The sequence below is a fragment of the Ctenocephalides felis genome, unplaced genomic scaffold, assembly GCF_003426905.1.
Source record: "Ctenocephalides felis isolate EL2017-DRISC unplaced genomic scaffold, ASM342690v1 CF-g0.4_SCAFFOLD_01604, whole genome shotgun sequence".
Classification (NCBI taxonomy): domain Eukaryota; kingdom Metazoa; phylum Arthropoda; class Insecta; order Siphonaptera; family Pulicidae; genus Ctenocephalides; species Ctenocephalides felis.
This window is the reverse complement of record NW_020537758.1, coordinates 46688767-46715249: the sequence shown is the minus strand read 5'-3', so window position 1 is coordinate 46715249 and position 26483 is coordinate 46688767. Positions and strand designations below refer to the sequence as shown.

Here is a 26483-nt window from a genome sequence, read left to right as displayed (position 1 = left end):
TGTAAGATATTATACATAGAAATTGGAGTAGTAGGAGAAGATCCTTTTCTGAAGATTCTGTATTTCGAAATGTACTATTCGTAAAAAATCGATGCTATTATTAATCAATTAATTAATTATCAATTTTCTTACCGCATGAACATCAAGCATATCTACAGTAAGGTCATAGGTAGTCAAGTTCATAGATTGGAAAACCTCTTTGAGGGTCATCGGTTTTCCGTTCGTGTGGGTCACGACCTCATCAGCATTTTGTTTCAGGGTCTTTTTGATAAACCTCAGTAGATGCTTTTGGTTCATACAAGATGCGGCATGAATGTGAGTGTCTACTTTCCTGAAAATAGAAAAAAATTAGAGATAAAGCTCAATTACTAAGATAGAATAGAAAGATAAAAATGGGGGTTTATTTTTTCTGTTATTTTGAACTCTCTTTCCAAATAAACAATTAACATTATTTGCCAAGGTCCTTTCAATGAAATCGGCTCCTTATAATAATAAATACACCAAATAGAATACGAGTTAGAAACAAAAAAATATTTAAAAAACTATTATAAGGTATATAAAACAATTAAAAGCGAAAAAAAGTTTTAACACTATTTTTAATATTAACTTCCCGTAGGATAAGTTATAGTAATCGCAAAAAGATCAAAAATGAAAATTTGTATATATCTTTACGTTTCAAAGATTTCTGAATATTTTTTGATAAAATATTCATACCTTAGAAAAAATGGATGTATGTGTGTGTGTGGATACAAATTTTCGTCGACGATTTCGGGAACACCGATCAACCGATTTGAATAATTCAAAAACCATTCGATTTGTATTGATAAGGAAACGTGCTGTTTAGTTTTTAGCGAAGGCAGGTCTAACCGTTCCGAAAATGAGGAGCAAAAAGTGCCAAAAACGGTAACTAAGTTTTTTAAGAGAACCGAGCGTCCGATATTAATAATTTAAAAAACATTTTACTTGTATTGACAAGATGAAGAACTCTTCAATTTTCATTTTTGGAAAGGCAGGTCCAGCGGTTATGGACTCTCAATAAAAATAATTTAAAAAAATGTCATTTTGCGGTCAAAAATATTTATTGGATATATGCACATCAAATTATCAGATATTCTATAGAGATTTTAATAATATGTATACATTTTGTGTAAATTTTTTTGGGTTTCGTACCAAAATTTTTAATTACGGTACGGAAAGTTCCAGCAATTTGCCTTAAGGCACGATGCCATGTACCCCACTAGTTATTATTGTTATTATTGATATAATTTATAAGTTGACTTTATTACCTTATATTATAAAAATCCCGATGAGGCACAGCCTTTTGTGAAGCCAACTCTCTCAATTCATTCAATAACACATGAAGCTGAAATTTCGATGAAAGATAACTCAGGCGTCGATAACAAAATGATTTTCTGAAAATATAAAAATAAAATGAATAAATAATTTGGCTATATAGTGAGTAAATATATATGATGGTCTACATTATAGCGCGATCCAAAACTAATAGCCTTTAATATTTAAATATTGAGTTTGTTACTACTTAGAATATTCTCTTTCTTTTAATTATTTTAAGATAATTTCTACAACATCTAATTCAGTTTTGTTAATTTCATATAACTTCAATATGTACAATATATTTTTACAGAAATGTTATTAACTCACAATGGTCCATCAGCAATCATCGCACACATCATGATCATATCAGCTATAAAAACATCAAGTTTTGGGTACGTGTATGGTAGAGGCACATTATTATCAGCATCTTCCTGGTTAGCATAAACCGTGAACACACCATGATCTGGTTTAAAAACGTAATTTTTTGCAGGAGGAAACTCACACTCCCATGGATCGCCTCTGCTGGCAGGAGGGTGAACGGGGTGATCTATGTAAAGGTAACTTTTTTATAAAATATAAAATAAAATTGAAATAGTTGGGACATAAAAATAGTTGAAAGAACGTTGGAATATATGAATTTGAATTCAATGATTGATTTATTCATTGTGTAAAAGTTAAGATATACCTGGTATTTGCAATTGATACTTCCTAAAAAAATTACTTTATTTTGAAAACTAATTGAACTTTTACGAGGTATGATTTATATCTACTATATGAGCTATGAATATTTATAAATATTATTTGGTTCACAGCCAAACAATATCAATTAGCAAAATTTTCTTGAAACTTTTTCAAAATTGGACACAGGGTAAAGACACATTACCAAATTATTTAGCATTTTATTTCGCGCTGAAATGTTAAGAAGATTTGAACTTATATTAAGTATATAACATATACCTTTCAACATATCTTCAATTTCTGCAATACTTTCTGCTTCATGAATGATGTAGGAATCAGTAATATTATTCGTTGTTCTAGAAGCAGACTCTGGGATAAAGGACAGGAAGGAATAAGGAATTTATATTTTTTATTTAATAACTATTATATACTTAAGTTCTACTATGAAAGCCTGAATGAATTTTTATAAATATCAGAAGCATATACAAAAACAGTTAATAAAATTGTACATGTACAAATTCATATAGATGCTCCATATGAGTATGGATGGATGTAAATATATGATTGTTATACTAGCTCAGGATTAAAAATTTCATTATTTTTATAAAAAAATATTAATAGCTATTAATTTTCATCAGTATCGATAATATTAAAAAATAGTTGTGAATTGATATAGGAAATTGAAAATTAAGGAATGTAAACTAGGATGGTCAACTAGGAAGTTGGTTATCGATTATTGGAAAAATTCAGAAACCAAAATATGAATTTCAATCAAAAATAATTTTTATAATTTATACCTTCAATAGTCTTCCGATCTCCATGTTTAATATCCGCCTTGTGTTTTGGAGTTCCGGTAGAAACTGATCTTAGAAAACGGGATGTCATTGAAGGAAAACTCTGCCTCGAGTTGGCCATGTAACATTCTCGTATGTGAAGAGCACGAATCAGAAGATTCGATGCTTGTTGCAAATCTTCTAAAGGAACCTATAAATAAACCAAATCAAATTTAAAAACAATATATCAGAACGTACATACTTCACATGCACACACATACGTCCATTTTTCCAGCAAAAGAATGTGGGTATGGGAACTCATTCATGAAGATCAATTATTATTTTTGTGGATTCGTTTAATTTGGATTTTTGTGGATTACTTCATAAATATGAATTATCATCAACTTACCCCACTGGTGTCTTCTCCACTTATGGACACTCTTTGAAAGTGAGGAACAAAGTCATGTTCCTCCAATTGGAAGGAATCATCGTGATCATCTACGGCGGCGCCCAAAGAGGGTTCATATTGGGAACGCCTGTCCTCAATTTCTTTGGCTGCCCTAAAAAATAATAAAAGAAGTTATTGATATCTTGAGTTTTAATATTACTGAATACATAGTCTGTTTCTTGGTTAAGATGTAATATTACTGCTCCTTAGAATTAGATAAGTCACGGACAAAATTTGGAAACGCTGTGTCATCCACTTCATTTTATTCTTGAATTATTTTTCAATATTACTTTCGTATAGGTAAATTGTTAAATAGAAGAAAAATATTATCTTACAATAGGCATAATAATTATAAACAATTTGTGTTCAATTTACCTTGACTAAGTAAGTTGAAACTCTACTTTAGAGAGAAATTAATAAGAAACAACGTTAGAAATATGTTTTTGAAAGGATAGAAAAAAAATCGAAAAAATCTATCAAAAATAATTACAGAAGTACTGCTGAAAATGAGAGAAAGCAGTTCTTTACTAGACAGAATTTAAAAAAAATCTCCAGAATGCAACAAAATGTTTGAAACATATATTATGAGGTTGAATAGTGCTTTTTTACTTTATGGACACTTCACATAGAGCACTTCTTGTCATTATTAATTTTATATTATTAATAAAGAGATGACAGAAAATTTAAAAAACAATAGAAACACATGAACTCAAAAAAAAATATTGATAGCATTATCAAGTATTAGTTTATAAGATTTTGCCCATAAAAAAAGAAGTAAGTATTTTATTTTATCATATTGATTTGCACCGAAAATCAAATAATCTAATTATGAGTCAAAATCATTCCTTTAAATAAATTAGTGACTCACTTGACATTTAACTGCCTTTGAATTGCCAATTTTTTCTCGATCTGTTCAATGGGAAATTGGGGTACTTCATAAGGTGCCGAAATTTCATTTGGAAGATCAGATTCATCTGGGACTGTAAAGCTCACTCCCTGAGCCAGAAACATTGGGCTTTCGCATCCTTAGGTAATAAATAAATATTAAAAATTAATAATATTAATAGTATTATGGAATATAATATTTAATAGCAATATTTGATTTTGTAAAAGATTTATGATTAATTATGTCGTTTCGTATAAAAAAATATGTGTATACCAATATTAATTAGATTTTTCTATGATATATATTGAATATTTTGTATTTACAGTGAATATAATATTATATCTTAAAATCAAATGTATATTCATAAAATTTAATATATAATAAATTAGTATCAGAAAATAAAATATAAGCTACATGAATTCCATATCATGATTTTATAAAATTTATAAAAATAATTTAATTTTTAAAAAATAAATAACATATAATTAATGTATTATTTATGTTGTAATCAAAATCAAGTAGGTTTAACTAATTTTTCATTCTTCAGTAATTAAACAATAAAAGCTTCTCCTATTACTTCATACTAGAATTATGATTTATTTTAAATTATAATCAATATTTGGCTAAAATTAATCTATTATTTGGAATTATTTTTAAATCCATATAGTATTATTATTACATCACTGATAAATATTTTAATAATGTATTAATTTCTTTATCTATGGTATTAATGATTGTTTAATTATTATAATTAAAGATTAATTGCACTATGATTGTTTTCTTAATTAGTATAATAAAAACGAGTAAAATTACAAAATTAAATATGTAATTAGTAAGCTAATTAATGTATAAAAATGTGTAGTTAATAATTAATATAAATGTTTGGTGTTATTTTGTCACACACAGTACATATAAAAGCAATAAAAAAATTAAATACACATCTCGTAAACATTATGAAATAAATAAAAACACTTCAATCACCAAGCATAAAAATTATATTGGATCTGTTATTTCTTAAGCAAAAAATAATTTTTCTCTTAATTTGGGATATAAAATTATAAAAAAATCTGGAAACATTTTTAAATATTATTGCATATATAGTAATAAAAAGTAGATATACATATATAAATACAAACAACAATAAAAGTGAAAGTTTAAGTATAAATATGCATGCCATTCATTTCTGTTGTCTTAAAAATGCATTCATGAGATATTTTTCTTAGTATATAACAATAAATAATTTAATGAAATGTTAATATAAAATCATGACATAATTATTTATTACAATACATACTTATTTATTCATGATAAACATTCATAATAAACATTTCTGCATCGGGACATAGAGGTGCTAATATTCAACTATAAAAAATATATAAAAATGCTAGGTACTATTTGAAAAGTACACACAGTAAAAACAACATTATAATTTTATGATAAAAATACAAAAAAAAAATGATAAAAAGTGTATTTGATATTGAATATAGACAGTACAAAGCCAGTACAAAATTTGGAAGCCCACAACAATATTTGGGCATATATCTAATAACACGGTGTATAATACATAAAGACTGTTTATTTTAAGCAAATTGTATTTTAGTAAATTAGCAATTAATCTTTTAAACTTTAATAACTGTCTTCGATGATAAGTTATTGTTATTATCAAAACAACTTGGATCGATGAATATTTCCAGATGAACCTTTGTTAAAGTTCTAATTTTTAAACTTCGAATTTCACCTTTAGACTTGAAGAGGAAGTTGCACAAAAGTCGATTACATAGCTGAAAAGCTCGATTTCTACTAATAGCAAAATTCATTTAAAGTTATTAGGCAAAAACCTGACTCTTAATATTTATGGGTTAATTGATTTTCACCTCAAGATAGAATCAATATAGAAATAGTTCCAAACAACATGAAATTCTCAAGACAGCTACAAAGATCGTTACAAATTATATTTAATGCCCGATGGCACGCAATGCACTTCTTTCAAACTAATGCCGTTATTCAGAATAATTGAGCAATTATTTAAAGATATATCAATTTGAAAGCACTTAAATGCTTTTTTACAGATCATCGAATTAAATTGATGGCAATTAATTGATTAACCTAGTTACTAAACAATTAGTAGCAAGGTACTATTATAGAGCAGACTTTGACAAGCTTTTTTGAAGACTATCAGGTGGGAATTTTAATTAAGATTATAAAAGATCTTTTTCATCGTGATTTCATCATTCATTTTTCTCTGAATATTGCAAAATATTATAAATAAAAAAATAACCAAAAATTTAAATAAACATAAAATTAGCTATAAACATCAAAACAAGACCAAGAGGTATGGTAGCACAAGTCCAAAAAGTGTGAAAAAAAATGTATAAAAATAAAAAGTATTAATAGTAATAAAATAGGCATAATAAACAAAGAAAGAAAATCTAATCATTGATTTGTGGTGCTCCCACACCATGGACCTGCCTTTGGACAAACTACTATTTATTATTATTAAGAACATCAATAGTAGGTACTAACATATTCAAAAGTACCAAAATAACTTTCATCAAATTTAAAATATTGTCACAAATAAATATTTGGCTTGAATTTATAATATGATTTGAAAAAAAAATCATTTTATGATTCAAAATATAAAAGGAGATGAGCATATGTAGACCAGATAGTTATTCCTTTAAAATCGAAAACTGATAGTTCATTGACTCATTGTAATAATGAGAGTGAATAAATTTTAAAATTAAATAAAAATGTACGAAAATCTTCCTAATCAACCACTAATTTGTTTCTAATTTACTGGACAAATATTTGAAGCTATTATCACGCCATTGATGTCATGTTGTTATTCTAAAATTAGAAATACTATCCCAAGAATTTTTATAGTGGAAAAATGATGCAATATGATGTAACTTAATTCACATATAGAGATAAGGATGCAAAAATAGAACTATTTATAATTTAAGATAAATTAACAACAAACTGATAATTATAAAACATTATTTAGATGAAATGACAACTTAATTGATATATCAAGTTAAAGTAAGGTAAATATTAGTACGAATAAGAACTAATACCCGAATAGGTTTATTTAATATTGAGTATTTTAAGATATGAAAATATTAAGTTACATGGAGATTCTGTACAGTTACATATTATTTTTACAAATTCATAAAAAGGCAAGCAAACCAATAAAATAAAAAATAATATTAATCCTTATTGTAGAACATGTCATTATATCATTATTCTGAAAAATTTACAAGTGTCGTTTTAAAATGCGAACACTGCAATTTGTGGTTTTTATAATATTGAATATAAAGAATATTTATGAAATTGATAGTTACCAGACATGAAAGTTAATAAAAAGTTATAATGATATACCAAAAAGTATATTTTTTTTTAAAACAAAATCCAGTATCATTATAACTTATCCCCCTACACTAAATAATTCATATAATAGTTTATTCAGTTCAGAGTATTCAATTTAATTCTAGGAAAAGGTCGTAACTGATAATATCATCAATTTGTACTCGGTGATGTAATTTAAGTAAGAGCTAATAAAATAACATGAATTAATGGATTATTTATTAGAAAACAAAAGTACTTTAATGCAAGTCATGTTTATACACAAAAATTTTTGTCCAATGATTTTAAAACAGCTGAATTCTTTTTTGAAAACTATATAGCAGATGGAAGTTAAGTCTTACTTGATATAAATTCTAATTTATATCCATTATCCAAATGAAGTTTAATTTATTTATATGTTATGTGTAATTTATTCATAAGTATACTTATGTGTATATGTATATTTGTTATGTATATTCATATGTATGTGTTTATGTATATGTTTATTAAAAATTTATTATTTGAATAGACTACGAATAGACTAAACAACTACGATTGAAAGACTCAAATGTATAAATATTTATAATCTTCTATTTATCCAATATTATTCTATTTTTAACTTCCCGCAGGGTAAGTTAAAAGTAGTTAGTAGTCGCAAAAAAATCGAAAATGAAATTTTTTATATATCTTTACGTTTTAAAGGTTTCTAAATATCTTGGCATGCCTCAGAAAAAATTGATGTATCTGCGTGTGTATGTGCGGATACAAATTTTCGTCGAAGATTTCGAGAACACCGATCAACCGATTTGAATAAATTAATAAACATTCGGTTCCTATTGATAAGGAGACGTGCTAATTAGTTTTTGGCAAAGACAGGTCTAGCCGTTTCGAAGATACGGAGCAAAGAGTGCAAAAAATGTTAGGATCTGAGAACAAATCGGCCGATTTGAATGATTCAAAAAACATTCGATTCGTATTGATGTGGTGATGTAGTAATTCGTTTTTGGTATAAGCAGTTCCAGCCATTTCGAAGATACAGAGCAGAAATTCCGTTTAGATCCTAGACATTTAGATAGAGCATGTCGTTATAGCTCAGTTGGTTGGCGCAATTTTCGTTCGCTTCAGGAATAAAATATGCATTTGAAATAAAATATGTTAATTCCAACAATAAGTCCGCTTAATTAGATTTTATTTATATATATTTCATTCAAACATATATAAGCAACGTCGTATAATCTAATAAGTTTTCACATTTTGTCTACAAGGAACAAATAATGAAAATCCTAGTTTTTATAATAGGTTTTTATTTATACACATTTTTATTGACTGATTATTTTTATTCTTCGAATGTTTAATTACGGTACGGGAAGTTCCAACAATTTGCTTTAAGGCATGATGTGCCCCACTAGTATTCGTTAGTTATTGATTTTTAAAATATAAATACATTTTTGAATTTAAATTCAGATACATATATCTTATTGCACAATAGGGAAAAAGTAAGTTAAATATCATAGGATTTACTATGTTTTATATTTTCTCCTTCACAATCCAGCAAAATTTCTTTTTTTCATTATTAAATTAAGCAACAAGTTTTGTTCAATTTCAAAATTTTATGTGTTTTATTAGATTTATATATTTATGTTAACTATGCAGCAATGATTAAAATATATTTTTATGAAATGAATGTTGTATTATTATTTTACTAATAAGTGCTCAATAACTTTAGTAAAGTATTTTTTATTATATTCGACTATCTTCGTACAATTTAATGATTGCTTATCCCATATTGAAAAATGCAAAAATATTAATGAATGCTAAAGGAAATGATTTCAAAAAAAGTGAGTGGATAAAATAATTACCCTGCAGTTTCTAGAGATCTTTAAAATTCATTGTTTTTATCAATCAAATCTTCTGTTTTATATATAATTTTAATTATATATGACTAATTAAGGCCAGTAATATGATAAATTCAATTTTACTGAAGTAAATGTACACTTTAGATAGAATGCTTTACTGTGTCAGTAAAGTTCCGTTGCTATCAACATATAGGTCAGCAAATTGTTTGCTATAAGATATCTTGTATCACATAAATCTAAACAAAAATAGATTAGAAATGAAAAACTGTCAACATATTATTATGAGAAATGAAGAAAAAAAATACACTAAGATAGTATAGAATAGATAAAACAAAAACGCTTGCAGATAAAATAAGGATACAGTGCAGAGCTTTGTGTTTACAAACAATGAGATTTAAACAAAGGAATATAGTGCAGTCGTACTTAATTAAATCTTTATAGTTCTAATTAGTTTATTTTTCGAAATAGATAAATAAACATGGTAAATTTTTAAACAAAATCGATCTAGAAGATTAAATTTTTTATAATATCTAATCGTTAGATATATTATTTGAATTTACCAAATAATATCCTGAAAAAGTGAAATCTACTATCTATTCTTTAAGAGTGTAAAGGAACATTCAACTCTATTAATAATAAAAACTTCTGTTCTAGGGCAAAATTATCTACTTTTGAAAATTATAAAAATAGTCAAAATATTAAAAATTCAGTATTATTATTTTAAACTATTTGGTTTTCTAAAAATCCAATATTTCATATGTATTTTAAAAAAACAGCTTTTATCCAGATTAGATATTTGCATGACTAAATATATCTTTGAAAAAACAGATGAGATGTATTTTTACTGATATCTGAAATATTTTTTAAGTGGATAAGATCTCTATATTTGATATACTAAATTTTCCATCGATTATCAATAAATACATGCATATTTATAATGTTTTTAAAATGCCGCCAAATGATATGTATTTTTTTGGGTAAAATTTCCTTAATAATCACCAATCACCATTAAGTAAATTTTAGATTGATTAAGCACTTTATTAAATCAAAAGGTTTCTCAAAATCGATTCTTAATGATGGTATGAAAGTATGATATTCTGTGGAAAATTTGGCCAAGGAATACTTGTATCGATATTATTTAAAAATAAGTGCTAAATATTTTATCAAAATTATTAAAAATGATCAAAATCCCACAGTTATTATTATCATTAGGTAATCATTAAATATACCATTTAGTACTAAATAGTATTTACTGTAATTGTAATAACATGTGTTATAGTGAACATATTAAATTATGGCGAACTTAAACATTTTGAAAGCAAAATAGTCTAATTTGATATTATTTGGTACAAAATACTAAATAGCGATATATATTTTATATATATATATATATATATCAAAATTATATTTTAAAACAAAAAGATATTTTTGTTAATATGAAAAAAAACTAAGAATCCAATAAGAAAATTTGTTGCCAAGGTTTGGAATCAAATAGGAAAAAAGAGGTAGTTCAAATAGCATCTAATTAAGAAATATATGGTGACCAAAATTTTAAGTTAAAAAAACGTACAATCTCAAAGATATACAATAATTATTATATAACAAGTAATAAATTATAATGAATGTAACTGCTTTTTCAATGAAGCACTGATGAATATATAAAATGAAATTAATAGTTATTTATGATTTATATCTTCATATATAATACAAAGAGGTATTATATGCAATTATAAAAAATAATTTTCCTCGTGCTTTTATCTACAAATTATGAACTTGTGCGCACAAAAGTACATACAAAGGTTATAGGCAAGTTTTAAATTTCGATCTGATTCTTCGCCACAATAGACCATTTGACCAATTACAAAGAAAATAAGGTAACTTCAAATGCTTCCATCTTTATATTTATCGTATTTCCAAACATTTTGAATAAGAATAGATCTGAAACGATCTTAATCTCTATAATTTGAATGAAATACGTGATTCTTTGAGAAGAATGCCGGTGTAAAGCCGCTCTAAATTCTTTTAATTCCGAACAATACCGGTCCAATAAACCAGTATGAGAGACGAGCCCATATGCATACTTTTCTTTCACTATTGAAAACAGGGACTAAGAACCCAAAAAATTAATTAATACAGATATAAACTACAGCTTTAATATTGTATATAATACTCATATAGAATAAATAATTTAAAAATTGACACAATATAGATTATAACAAGTTTCAACTTTACAAAATGTTTGAATCCATCTCAATGGGTGGTTACATACGAATGCTGCATACTCAAGAAATTATTGTAGAAAATTTATAATTAAATTATAGAATTAATTGAAACGTTGACTAATTTGTTTTATAATGAATAAGTAATCATTTTAATACATCGATTCAGACATAATAGTTTTGCAAAACATATATGTCGCGTTATTGTTATTAACATTGTCCAAAATGTAAAGACAAACTCATAACACTTAACAATAATAACAAAGAAAAATGAACTAAATATAATAATGATAAGTAAATAGTGTAAATAATTATTATTTAATTTGTTTGAATGGAATACTTGTATCAATAATATTAAAAAATAATAGTGAATTATTCCAATTCGTTTGACAAAATTTCATGAAAAATATATACTTAACAAGGGTTATTATTTTGAATGACTAGGATTATTTTACTTAATATTTTTATTTTAAATACTCTAATTTATATCAATATAAATATATAATATTAAAACTTCAGTATTATAAATTATTCAAGGGAGACTAGTGGTATGGCATCGTGCCTTGAGGCAAATTGCTGGAACTTTCACTACCTTTATGAAATATTCGAGCAATATTAAATGGTTATTCAAATAGATTATTATGAATACTGTAACTTATATATGTTCACAGAAAAGTAAATAAACAAAACTCAATCAATCGAACTTAAACTGAAGAACATTGTGCAATATGTATAAGAATTATATAAACTGAATTGTAAAGTAAAAGTTATTTATTTCAAGTACATAAGTGAGCTTTAGAATTTTAGCAAGCATTAGAATTAAAATCTGAATTATTTTTGTAAATCAAATAAAATATTTTTTGGCAATTAAAAAAAGAAAAACACAAGCAGAAACTATTTTGAATCATTCAAAACGGATGCATAGCTGTCTCAAAAACTGCCATTTTTTGCACATTTGGCTCCGTATCTCCGAAATGGCTGGACTTGTCTTTGCCAAAACCTAATCCCCACTCTTTCCTATCAATATAAATTGAATGTTCTTTGAATCATTTCAAACGGATGCCCGGTTCTCGCAAAAAGCAAGTTTGCATTTTCTGCACTCTTTGCTTCGTACGTCGGAAACGGCTGAACCGATTTTTTCTAAAAACTAATCAGCACTAATCCTCATCAGTAGGAATTGATTGCTTTTTCAATCATTCAAACCGTTTGAGCGGTACTCCCAAAGACGTCGACAAAAAATTGTATCCACACATACATACACACACACATACATTTTTCTGAGGTATGCCAAAATGTTCAGAAACCTCTAAAACTGGAAGATATGCAAAAAATTTCATTTTCGATATTTGGTCCATTACCTATAGCCAATCCTACGGGAAGATAAAAAATATAATAAAATAACCACTAACCAGAATAACCACTAACCAGAATAACCAATAACCAGAAATTATAATTTTTGACTTAGTTAAATGAAAATGTTAAAAGTTCCTTAGAAGTCTGTAAATTTTATACAGAGTTCTCAAAAATAGTTATTAAATGCACTTTTTTAGAAAATCTTGTATCTCTCGTATTAATAAAACAAGCTATTAATTTTATTGATGTCCTATTAACTAAATTTGCAATAAACCAAATTTAAAAATTAAAATTATAATATAATCTCGATTTATTATTGTTAATGAAATATTAACGATAAATGTATATTTACGACTTGTAATACAAAGTATTTATACGAGGAGACCATCTATTCAGTTCACGACCTCTGACTTCAGATTATGCATATGGATCATATATTGTGTCACATGAAATTATATATAGACGTATTTAGTTATATTTATTATATATATATATATATATATATATATATATATATAGCGTTATATAATACTAATGCCCATATAAAAATCTATACATCATGGAAGTGAAATAAAATTAAAACTCAAATTCTCTACATACTGATATCAGTATAGTCTATTTTATCTTCTTAATATAGTTTTTTGAATTCTTAACTATAATTCATATACTTTAATTCATTTGGTTTTATTAAAAATAATTTAAATGATATAAGAAATTACTCTATTATTTTCTAACAACAGTAGTGTGAAATTGAAAAACTAGCTCTTTATTTTAGTTGAATAAATAATTTTTTTCAAATATACATATATAGTATTAATAATAAATTATGACTATATTTTCATGAGTCTTATCTTGCTTTTGTTTAATGAATGTATGAAAGCAATAAAATGTCTACTAAAAAAATAACAGAGAAAATTTAAAAAAAAATTACAAATTTTATATGATTTACAATAAATAATTGCTAAATAAAAGGTCAGATAACATTTATAATAATAATTTATGAAATTTTTTAAAAGTATATAGAAATACTAATTGAAGCTCATGGCATTAAATTCAAGATTAAAATACTGTATAAATATTTAGCTTCCGATAAAATTGTATTTAGCAGGGAAAATGTTTTTCTGTGTTTAAAACAATAATTCATGATAAATCTGTGATAAATGTTTAAATCTGAATAAATAAATAGAAATTTTATATTCTTTTAAAATCAAGATAAAGGTACAATTTAAAAAATTAATTAAATCCGCAATACGTTTTTACTTGAGTAAATTTAAATAAAGTTCTTTGATATAATAAATTCATTTAAATTCAAGATAAAGATTAAAGTACCGAATAAAAATTTAAGTTTCTATGAAATTTGTTTGTGATTAACCATAAAATCGGCCTTAAAATAAACGTTTTCATCTAAGTAAATATAAATAAAAAACTAATATTATTTTAAATTCTAGATATTAATCGAATGTTTTTTGAACTATTCAAATCGGTTGATCAATGCGCCCCAAAAAGTGGGCGAAAATTTGTATCCATACATACATACACGCATACACATCCATTTTTTTCTGAGGTATGCTAAAATATTCAGAAACCTTCTTAACGTGAAGATATGCAAACTATAACTACCCTACGGAAAGTTAATACTGTAATATTTTTTGTTTATATTATATATTTATATATAAACATATAATTTTAAATTTAATTTCCAAAACTTGTTTAAAAAAGTAAAGAAAGGACAATGTGATGACCAATGTTAGGAAAATGTATAAGAAATGTTTATTACATTACTGTGAATATAATTTTGGATTTTATTTTCTTAATACTATGTGAGTATTATATATACGAAATTTTTGTCAAAATAATGCTAGTCATTTGATCCACCCTTAACAACATCCCTAACCAGAAAACAAATATTTAGTAAAACTATTAGCATAGTAATAATGAAGTAATGCTAGTCATTTGACCCACCTTTAACAACATCCCTAACCAAAAACAAAGACCTAGTAAAATAATTAGCATATTACTAAAATATAAAGAAGCAATTAATACTGAACGATTTTGAATATGGTTTGATTTTGAGTACCTCGATTTGATTGTAAATTAATTTTATTATCCCACAAGTATGTTAATAATTAGTTAATTAGTAAATATTAAACTCACTTTGCGATTCCCCATTCAGCCATCTATTAATATCTAAAGGTTCTGTCGGATCACTCATATGTTTTCAAATTTCCTTTAACAAATTTAAAAAATCAACTGTCCACGTGTTGCAATTAGAAATGTAATTCAAAACAGATGCGATGCGACATTCTACACGTAAACAAAAAAGCACATAGGAAAATAACTAATTGATGGCAAATGCGTCTCAGAAAATATAAATATAGATATCACATAAAATAATATGTATATTTGTTCAAATCACAAACGACTGCACTGGTACGGTACTTGGTGGCTACTGAACGATAATTCGATAAAGACTGAACATCTCACTGTACTAGCCACTCGATATGATACATCCATCAAGGAAAGTTAGGCTACGACCACATGGTAATGATTAATTTTTATCGATGAATAAATATATGAACAATATTTCAAGTAATATCATTTAAGCTAGTGTATTTTAGGGCTAAGCAAAGTAATGGAATATTGGAGCATATTTATTACAATATGCAGTTTCATTCTAAATATTTTTCCCGAAGAAGTTTATGTTTTCATAAAAAAATCCGATTCGCTAATTTTATGTTTCTTCGACGTTTCATGCCATTCTGAACCAAATGAGACCAAATTTGTGTGCCTGTGATTTTTTGCCGTGAATCAACGTTTTCTCAAAAACGGCTGGACCGACTTCAGAAATTTAAAATTTCTGTGTCATTTTATGTATCTCGATGAGGATTATCGTTTCTCAGTTTTGAGCGACGATCGGTCGAGCCATTTCTTTGCAATTTGGAAGAAAGTGTTAAACTTTTCGTCCACATTGAAGCTCATGCTACCGAATCGATTCCAAAAAATCAAAAACTGTTCAAAAGATATTAGTTGAAAATGATACTGATTAGTTCTAGGCGAAAATCTACCTAGACGTTTTCTTGCAATTAACTGTTGAAAAAAAAATTGAGCCGATTTTTATGGAACTTTTTTTGGTGATATATATCATGTCTAATAGTACTTGACACCTAACGACATATTACAACCTTGCGATAAGTAGTTTAATTTTAAAAATACATCAAAGTTTGAGAAAATGACTTGTTTTTTTTTTGCCGTTTGTTAAAATTAAAATTAGACGATTTACTTGGTTTAACGATAGCGTTCTTGGTCTTGATGAATATACTAAACCATTAAAGTCCTACGAAAACTGGTTCAATTATAAAAATTATTGATTTTTGAAAATTTGCTTTTAGATAACACTCCGAGTTAACGTGTTCGTTCGTTCTCAATGATGTGTAATAAATCCACTCGGAATGCTTTTTATCACTTATAAATTAATTCATATTTTATTGATTAAGTCGATTATTTACACATATCAGGAAGTTCATGTAACTTGCCTCAAAGCAAAATACCAATACCAATTAATTATATATAAATTCTATTGATTAATTTAGTTTTTTTATTGATCTCTAATGTTCTAAACAAAAATAAACATGTTTTTTTACATCGTGGTTTGAAAATATTTTTTGTTTATTGAGTGTCCCATAGTATTGACCTCAATTGTTATGAAAAAACTGAGAAAAAAAAATTACTTTGTTTTTTGTTGAAATTATGACCATTTTTCGATTATTGAATATCATTGTGAATATCATTTCTAAGACCACATTAAAAAATAATAATACAATTGTCCCAAGTTTTCAAAAATTAAGACTTTTTGTTGAAATATAAATTTAAAATTTTTAAAAATAGTCGATTTTGAGAGGCCATCATTTAAAAAAAAAGTACTAAAGTGTTATGGCAAGTTTCATCAAAAGTTGGCGCATTTATTCAGGATTGTAAAATCGTATAATACTTGATCATTTTCTTATTAAAAAATTTCAAGCAAACAGATAACTCGAAAATAACACGATTTTTCAAGTTCAAGTTTCTTTTTACCTTAATGAAACGAAGATTTTTTTCTTAAATTAAAAACCACAAACTTTGAACAAAAAAGATTTGAATAACAGTCATATAATTGTAGAAAATGTTTATATATGAAATTGAAGAAAATTAAATAAAAAAAATAAGATAAAATAGATAAATGAAATAAAAAATTACAAACACCATTTTGCACAAATGTGTGAAATATACCGAACAAAAATATAATTTACATTGAACTATTTTAACGTTTTTTCTCTTATATCATTCAACTAATTTAGAACCAGCAAACAATGTAAAAATTATATTATTTATGTTTTCATGCTTTTTACATAAAAGTTTATTTTGTTGCTAAATATGTATTTCAAAAACTAGTTCTTTCTCTATATTTCTTCTTATATGACTTAAAAAATGTGTATTCTTTATCAAATAACTAAAAATCAGCATACCCAAGTGTTTAAAGCAAATTATTGTAAATAATGTACAAATTTTCTAGTGAAAAAAGTTTTAAATAAAATAAAATGAATAAGAATGTATCCTGAGCCTTATATGCAGTACTTGCATGTACCAAAGATATCAATATTAATTATTTTAGTATCAACAAATTCAAAACCGATATATTCCAATTACTGCAGAAAGTACGCATTTTGATATAAAACAATAACTAATTCAATATTCTGTTTTTAATTAATGCACAGTGCAAATTTAGAGTAAATAGGATTACCTGATCATAATCTTGTTTGTGCATATCAGATATATCTGATTCACGAAGCCTTATTGCATGTTCAAGGTGAAACGAATTTATAATTAAAACTATATTTATTACAAAAATTAGTCATAAACCATTCAGTATAATATACCGAGAAGCCAAAATTGAATTTGATCATTGCATGTAAGATATTATCAGAACAAATATATTTTAAGCAAAAACTACAAAATAGAATGCTTGCTTATCTCTAATAATTATAACAAATAAATTTTGAAAAAAAAATTAAAATATCGAAATAAGGGTTGGAAATAAACTATAATTTGTTGCTTTTTTAGATTTCCATGAAACTAATTTTATTCTTTGATAGGTAAATTCTAAATAATTTCAAATACACATAAACATTTATTAGAATGCAAACGATATTGCAGAATTTATTTAAATAGTTTATTTTCTTTGTTCGGTTCATTAAATTATAGCATCAGTAGATTTTAGTAAATAAATCATTTTTAAAAACGTTAATATTAAAAAAACATTTTTAGGTTTATCGACTAAAAAATCATTAGATACAAATATAATATCTGCATTTATTTTCTAAATTTTGTTTCTCAATATTTAATCTATAATAATATTCTATAATAATAATTTAATCTAAATATTTTTATTTAAAATATTTAATCTCACATAAAAAATATTAGTAGATCTATCATCAGCGTTTTTATATGTTTTATCATTATTTTATATTTATGAATAGAGTTGTTTTATATTTTTATTTGCATGGTAAACCATTAAATAATAATTATGTTGGAACGTATTTTTGAATTAAACGCATTTTTAAATTAAATTTTCTCAAAAATTACAAATATTTAATAGATCTCTATATTTTAACGAAAATGTCTAGAATTCATTACATTGTAAGAATGATGGTTTATTTTCTTAAATATTTGCGTTTAAAATAATTAAAAGGTCAGGTGTGTGTCCTGAAATGATTATTCATTAACATTTTATAAAATTTATTTTCAGTAATTTTAGCGACAAATTGAAAGATATGTAATTATATACAAATTAATTATTTTTACTTCTAATTTCACTTTGAAACAGAGTTAAAGAATCGTTGTAAAAAAATATTAGCAGATCTTTCTATCTATAAATTTCAATTTCATTATGAGCAAAGTTCGTATAATATATTATTTAAGAATTGAGTTGTTTTAAATTTGAATTATTATCATGTTAAACTGCCAAAAAATAATAAATTTCATAAGCAATTTTTGAAATAAGTTATTAATAAAACGTTAAATTCGTGAAATTATTATTTTCAGGAACCAAATTCAAAAATATCAACCATTCGAAATATTGCTATATTTTGATCAAAATTTGTAGCATTCTTTACATTATTAAACAAAGAAGTTGTTTTCTTGAATATTTGAGTTTAGAATAATTAAAAGATCATGTATGTGGCTCAGAATGATTATACAGCAAAAACTTAATTTTTTTGGAATGATTCCAAATACAAGACGAGTATGGTCCAAATCTGAAACGCATTAAAACGCCACAAGGCTAAATGCGCGAACATTCATCGCCTAATAGACACATCGCAAAGTGCATCATAATATTATGGCTATGTGGACATGAATATTTATGAATTTATTTTTATTGGTTTATATTTGATAATATTGTTATTATTACATTGGCCTAGATAATCAATGTCATAATATGTTGGAGATAGAATAAGTTATTTAAACTAATTTTGTAAAATAGTCAAAGAGTATTAAAAGGCATCCACAAAAGTAACTAATCTTAATCCATAGATTAATATTAATAATAATGGGTGATCTGCCCCAGGGCAGGGCCGTTAGCTGAGGTAATAACCAACTTGAATCAGCAAAGCTTAAAAATTATTATTTTTAATTACAATCCATTATGGAATTTTTTTCTTGCAGTATCGCTGCTGTACGGAACAGCTCATTCATTAGTAGTGTCACTGAACTGGGCGATTTTAAGATATTTCCATCGTTATCAATAAAAAGGGATTGAAATTAAAAAAAATCGCTTCCAATAAACTAAAAATTACAATAAAAATTAAAATCTCGTTTAACTATGAAACTCGTTGTTTCATGGTGAAAAATCTTAAAGCAAAGACCGACACAGATCTTGCTGTTCATGGACGACATCCGTATACACAGGTCTATGGACGACACTACGTAGGGACATGTAGTTGCATATTCAGTTGAATGGATGTCGTCTATGGACGACACTCGTATGCACAGGTAGATGAGTGGATGTTCATTCGAGGCAAGAGAGTAAAGAATGCCTTTTCAGTATTCACAATGGAATTTATTTATTTAGACAAAAATTGAATACGTCAAAAAATTAATTGATATGAATGACTTTTTTTAAAATTTTATTTGAACAGCGATCAGAACTTATAGGTTTTATGAGCTGTTGTGATTAATATCTTACAACTTACAAACTATATTTGTTTTATTCCAGATGGCAACCCAAACAGTTGTCACATCTCTGTATAATAAATTTTTATTACAATCTCTGTAATAGCGCAAGTATGGTGCAACAATGCCGGCTGAGGGCTATTTTCAATTGGAAACATATTGCTATTTATATTTCCAAGTAAAAATCGTTGTCACTGTTGCCTGACAACAGGCTGCTCGAAGTGGGTATCGAACCCGGGACCTCTGAAACAAGTCCCGTCACTCTTAACCGCTTACCTATGGGCAAGTCCTAATATGAATGACTAAGATAAATCTTATAAGACAAAATTTATACAGACATAAACTATACCAGTATAAATGTCTGTTATACTTGTATATGCACATGTATCTAACAAATATGTATGTATATAATCATATTTTATAAAAGCACATTTGTGTAAATTAATTACAAACATATTTCATTGAAAACGCATATATATAATTCAGAGGCGGCAAAATGCACACAATTTTAATTACTAAAATTAAGAAAAAAATGCGCATGCAGTATCATACGAGATAGTAAACCACCCTAACTATCAAAATTCTCAATTTTTTTCAAATATAGAACTGAAGTCCTATTTTAAAATAAAGTAAGTTCAGTGTGTTCAGAGATAATCTATAATCTCCATCAAAAATGAAAAAATCTTGTATTTATTAAATAAGTTAGTAAATTTTATAAAATGACAAAGAGTCATGGATTTCCTTAGAATAAGGGTTGGAAAAAATGTTAGTTGTAAATATTAAAATAAGCAACAACCACAATTATGAATATTTAAAAAAGAAACACGAAACAGCCAAATATGACAACACAGTTATAGAATAACACATAAATATGTCTTTAGTTTGATTCATGCCAAGTTTCTGGTATATTTCAATTTGAAATGACCAGTGTCAATAAATTATTTTCGATTTTATCATAGACAGTAACAAATAAATATAAAGAGTATATAATGTAGCCAATTTTGCAAAAAGATTTAATTTTTCTTTGAGTATGTTAAATGAGATGAGCGTACTACAGTCAACCCTCGTTAACACAGTGCAGTATGGGGGCCGTACTATAAAAAACTCGTATTTAACGTACAATTCAGGCAAATTCGTACTGCGTTCTATGGAAACTTATATAGTGCAGTATAGGAACCGCGCTATGAGAGACTCAGTACAAATCGCACAATTTTTTCGTGCTGTATGGAATACAACTTGAAGTACGAGTAATACGGGCGGAATGACATGTATGACATAGACACATTATTAAAAAATTGGCGCGACGCAGAAGTCAGCTCAAACGTATTCTCAGACAGCTATTATATAATCAAGTATGTCTAAAAGATAAAAGTCGATAACAAAACTTACATTAATACCCTTTTGTTATTAAATTCCTAGAAACACTCATAGGGTTCGCTTCAACTTATGGGCTGTTGAACAAAAACCGTGTAATAGGAAGTCCGTGTAGTCGGAGGGATGTCGGATTTTTAGCTCTGCGAAGTATGGGAACCGTGTACCCAGAGTGCCGTGTTAATCGAGGGCTGACTATACACGTTTTTATCAATTTTGTTTTTGAATTACAATCTCATTTACTTCTTAAAATTTTTGATCATGATAAATAAAATTTATGTAGTAATTGTGAAGTGGTAATAATTCACGAAAATGCATCTCAGCTAGATTGAACGAATAATTTTCCTTCGTACAAAGCAGTTTTCAACACCTCAATATCGAATATTGTTCATACTTTCACGTGATGTATTTGGAAGCATCAAGTGAGCATAATTACTTTTGATTTTAAAAAGAAGTTAATAATAAGTAATTTGATGACGAACATCCGATTGCCAAATCTCAGTACCAGCTCTCTTCCCACATGAATCAAACTTTATTTATTATCACAAAGCATTTTTTATCAGGCGCGTCTGACGGACGTCTGCTAGCCGTCTTGTTAGCGACAACAATTATATTGTTATTTACTCATTGAAATTGTCACGTCCTCAGTGTGTTTTTGTGCTAGTCCCGAATCCATCTGTGTATGTGTTTTGTTTGTGTCCTGATGCGAAACATCTTTGCCGATGTTTCGGCTACCTGTATGGGGCTCCATCAGGAATGGGTTGATCCCGGGGTGGTCGATTCTGATCTTGAGGGGCGACCCCACCGTCAGCGCCGGCAGGCTGGACGCCAGGGGAGACATCGGCTGCGGGTCATCGTCGGGGTCGTCGATCGCGTTCAAGACGCCGCGAGAACACATGGCTGATAGTCGATTTTTAGGTTTATTTTCAAGTTTAATAAGTGGACAAAACTGAACAAATTTAATACTAAGGCGACCATGTTATGTAAATTTTTTTAAAATTTTATTTTTATTCTGCAATCTATAAAAATAATTATATTTAGCAGAGAATGCTGACAAGTTGTTTACAAATTAGTAGATGCCCCCAGTGGCATATTTACTAGAGCTAATATAAAAAAATGATAACCGGAACAGCAATTTTTAATAAAGCTAAACCGGTTGGGTGAAGGGGAGGGGCCATTTACATGCTAACTTAAATATGATTTTAAAATAATAAATATTATTTAAATACAAAAGAGAACAGTTTTTTAAGAAAATCAATTTTTATATTCAGAATTGCGAATTCAACAATAAAAACTTTATTATTCGATTACATGTTATACTCTTTTTTATGAGTTAAAATGTATCTTAATTTTATATTCGACAATTTACTCATATATAACTTATTGTTGCATTTATACTTGCTGTATATATTATTTTCAGATATATGATAGATAGTTGTAATTTTATTATCAAATAATTGCAAAGATTCAATTTTGACTTATACTTTTCAAAAATCAGGGACAATCCGGGACAAAAGATCTAAATCCCGGGACACAAAATGGAAATCCGAGACTTAGTCCTCATTTAAGCTTAAATTAGGTAAAAATCTCGGAATTCGAGATACCCAGCTGTAAGTCTGTAAATACTTATATATTGACACCCTCAAGTTGTCTCAAAATCTACATCTGGTAGGGTGTCAATACCATATGTAGGTTTTAGGACATCGTTAGGATGTCAATATACAAGTAATTACAGACTTACGGCTGGGTATCTCGAGTTCCGAGGTGAACTTATTATAATGACTGGACTAACTGTATTGGCCAAATCAGGACGAATGATCACCTTAATAATACACATATGTTGAAGAACTTTGAACGGTGTTTATATAAAACATTTTTAGTTTATTTCCTCAGATGTAATTATATTTATCAGTATGGGAGGTACCAATCTTAGATGAAATCGGTACTATTTGCACTCATAATATTTTTTATGCAAATAAACACACATAAATTTATAATATATATTTAATAATATATATATATATATATATATATATATATATATGTTGAGTCGATTTAAAAATCGCTTAGGCATATGTAATTTTCGGATTCTATGGATCAAACTAAGATACTTTGCTGAAGAAACCATACCTCTACTCTAAACAGAGTTCGGATGTCCCGTGCATTGACCCAAAGTTAAGGGTTGAATTTAAAATTAAATGCGTTTTGACCCATTTAGAGTGCTCCAAACGCGTCTAAATGTATAATTGATCCCCACTAACTTCGAAAGGCCAATCCACCCATGCCCAACTTTCAACCCTTTGGACCCCTCAGAGGTCACCCATACAAAAATTGCAAAAAATCATCGTTTTTGGTATATTACTGGGCCAAAAGAATTTTTTGGAACCTTTTCTTTCGGACATCAATTCATACACATATAAAAAAAATTTCACAAAAAAAAATAAAATTTTCAATTTTTTCAATGCATTTTGTCTCTTTGTTTTTATGCTAGCTAGTGGCTGTCCTAGCTCCAACATTAGAGAGGCGTGCAAAAATTTCCAGGCATGAAACCAAAAAAAACTTCAAGAAATAATTTATAAGATTTACATAGTTTAATTTAAATTTTTGTGTAAATAAATTTTATAATAAAAATAAATCGCTGATTTTTGTCATGTTGAAGTACTATAAATGATGCAAAATTTGTATGGGGGACCTCTAAGGGGAGGTTCCAGGAGGCGAACAATAGGCCCTCCGAAGTTAGTAGAGACACTATTGGGACGCTATAAATGAGCCAAAACAGTATTTTTCAAAATTTGGCTCAATCTTTGGATAAATGCACTGGACATTAGAATTCATTTTAGAGATATGGTTTCTTCGGCAAAGTATCGTATTTTGATCTCTAGTATTCGAAAATCATATCTGCCTATGTGACTTTTTTTACCAAAATTATATCCATATATAGAATATTAAAAAAATTATAACTTTAAAATTTTGGACGTGGATACAGAACGTCTGTCGGATATATATATATATATATATATATTAAATATATATATGTATATATATATATACATATATATTTACATATATTCGCTATATTATATATTTTAATTAAAATTATAACGATAACTTTCACGTGAAATTTGAAAATAAATATTTCACTTTTTTTTACATGAAATATTATCATTAAACGATGTTATTAACAATACATCTTGTATGACATCAGTGTTATTTTACGAAATTTTGAAAAAGTAATAAACACTAAATAAAAAACAGGACCACAGACCAAAAAAATACTTTTTATATTCATTTATGACCCAGTTATATTTTATTTCTATTTATCTCGATAATTATTGCATCCTAGCTGCTTAGTTGATTATGTAATCTCTGATGAGCTTAAAATATGCATTGGTCAGATAAATATTGCTTTTGAAATTAATCATTTCAATGATCAGTTATGAAAGTTAGATTCTAATAAGAATCTATTAAAATAATCTAACAAGAATGATACTGAAAAAGTTTATAATTCGATTAAGTTTTCGATTCTAATAAAAATTAAAACCAATTGTGAGTAAATTACAAAAAACATTTTTGTATAAATAATAATACAAAATTTAAAGTTAAGAATAAGAAAAATTCTTTTACTGAAGCTACGTCAAGTAGATCTCAAAATTACATACTCATCATAATTAATCCTGCTAATTTTAACACCTGTTTTGGAATAAATATGCAAATAATACTAACATTGTTTTTAAAGTGTAAATAAATCAATGGAATTTACAGAGTAGTTGAAGAGAAATATTTGGGATTTTTTAAATTATTAATATATGATTGAAGCAATATGAAAAATATATGGAAAATCTTATGGTTCTGATAAAAATATTTTATATATTACAGATTTTTTATTGTATTGGATTTTATGTTTTAAAAGTTTTAAATTTTTATCATATCATTCTTGCATTTGTTATTGATAGTTGATTGAATTAAAAAGATGCAATGTTATCAGCATTTGTATTGAATTACTAAACTCCCATAAAATTAATTGTTCAAATGCCTGAAGAATTAATAAAATGCATTACATTTTTTTATTACATTACTGTCGTATAGTAAAACTGAATTAACAAAAATAAACAAAGAAATTCCACTGGCATAATTCTTTGCCAAAATAAAATATTGTTCCTATTCTCAAATATCATTGACCTTTAAGCTTGGCAACGAAATGGCCGAATAATACGCACACGACTTCGATCTGAATACTTCCTAGAATAAATTTATTACTCATGAAAATAAACCGAGACAAATTATAATGAAAGATACATGGGAATTTTTGTCTAGTTTGAGTTACATTCTATTCGAATATAGGTCACATTAAATAATAGCCCTACGAAGGGATACTTCTGCAGGAAGATAATAAAAAATCGAAGATTTGATTTAAAATACATTTGATGCCTATTTATTAATATAAAATTTAGGAACAACCTATATAATATATGATCTATGTAAGTTTAAAATAAAATTTTTATTTAGAACGTACAAATTTTGCTCATCTTTATTACACTCTGTTTATAAGTAAATGTTTCAAAATCAACTCTAAATACAAATACAAATTAGTTTTTACCAATTTTATTTTATTTACTGTGTTTAATTTGTCAGAATTTTTCAGTAAAGTTTCCAAAGATAATAGAAAGCATAATTTAATCTATGAAATTATATTCTAAATTTTTAATAAAATAAAAGTTCATACAATGATAAAATAGCTCATCAACGCATTTATCTTAAATTTTAAACGGTTTGATTATTAAAATAAATATTTTTGAAAGTTATATAGCTCTAATAGTTAGATATTGATTTATAAATTTTAAATAATTATTGCAGAATTTATTATTAAGAAAATGCTTTCTCAAATGCCCAGCTAAAACATCTGTATTCCACCAAGCCTAACTCTCATATTTATTTAGTTTAATTTTAAACTAATGATACAAAAGGTATATTTTATCATATTCAGTTACACTTCAAATAAAAATTAGGATATAATAT

At 26.5% G+C, this 26483-nt stretch overlaps 1 protein-coding gene across 5 annotated transcripts in view; it reads right to left on the bottom strand.

Moving 5' to 3' along the window:
* LOC113374090 (AMP deaminase 2-like) overlaps window positions 1-26483 on the bottom strand; it is a 33658-nt gene that overhangs the window by 2419 nt on the left and 4756 nt on the right. For 2 of the 5 annotated variants that reach the window (XM_026614355.1, XM_026614357.1), the window contains exons 2-7: window positions 4103-4259; window positions 3196-3346; window positions 2811-2997; window positions 1663-1882; window positions 1287-1412; window positions 133-331 (exon numbers count right to left, since the gene is read on the bottom strand). In XM_026614355.1, coding sequence (XP_026470140.1) covers window positions 133-331; window positions 1287-1412; window positions 1663-1882; window positions 2811-2997; window positions 3196-3346; window positions 4103-4259 — 1040 coding nt within the window. Of the gene's footprint in view, window positions 1-132; window positions 332-1286; window positions 1413-1662; window positions 1883-2810; window positions 2998-3195; window positions 3347-4102; window positions 4260-15044; window positions 15150-22091; window positions 22368-26483 lie in introns of those variants that run through there. The other 3 variants (XM_026614353.1, XM_026614354.1, XM_026614356.1) reach the window with 3 other exon arrangements.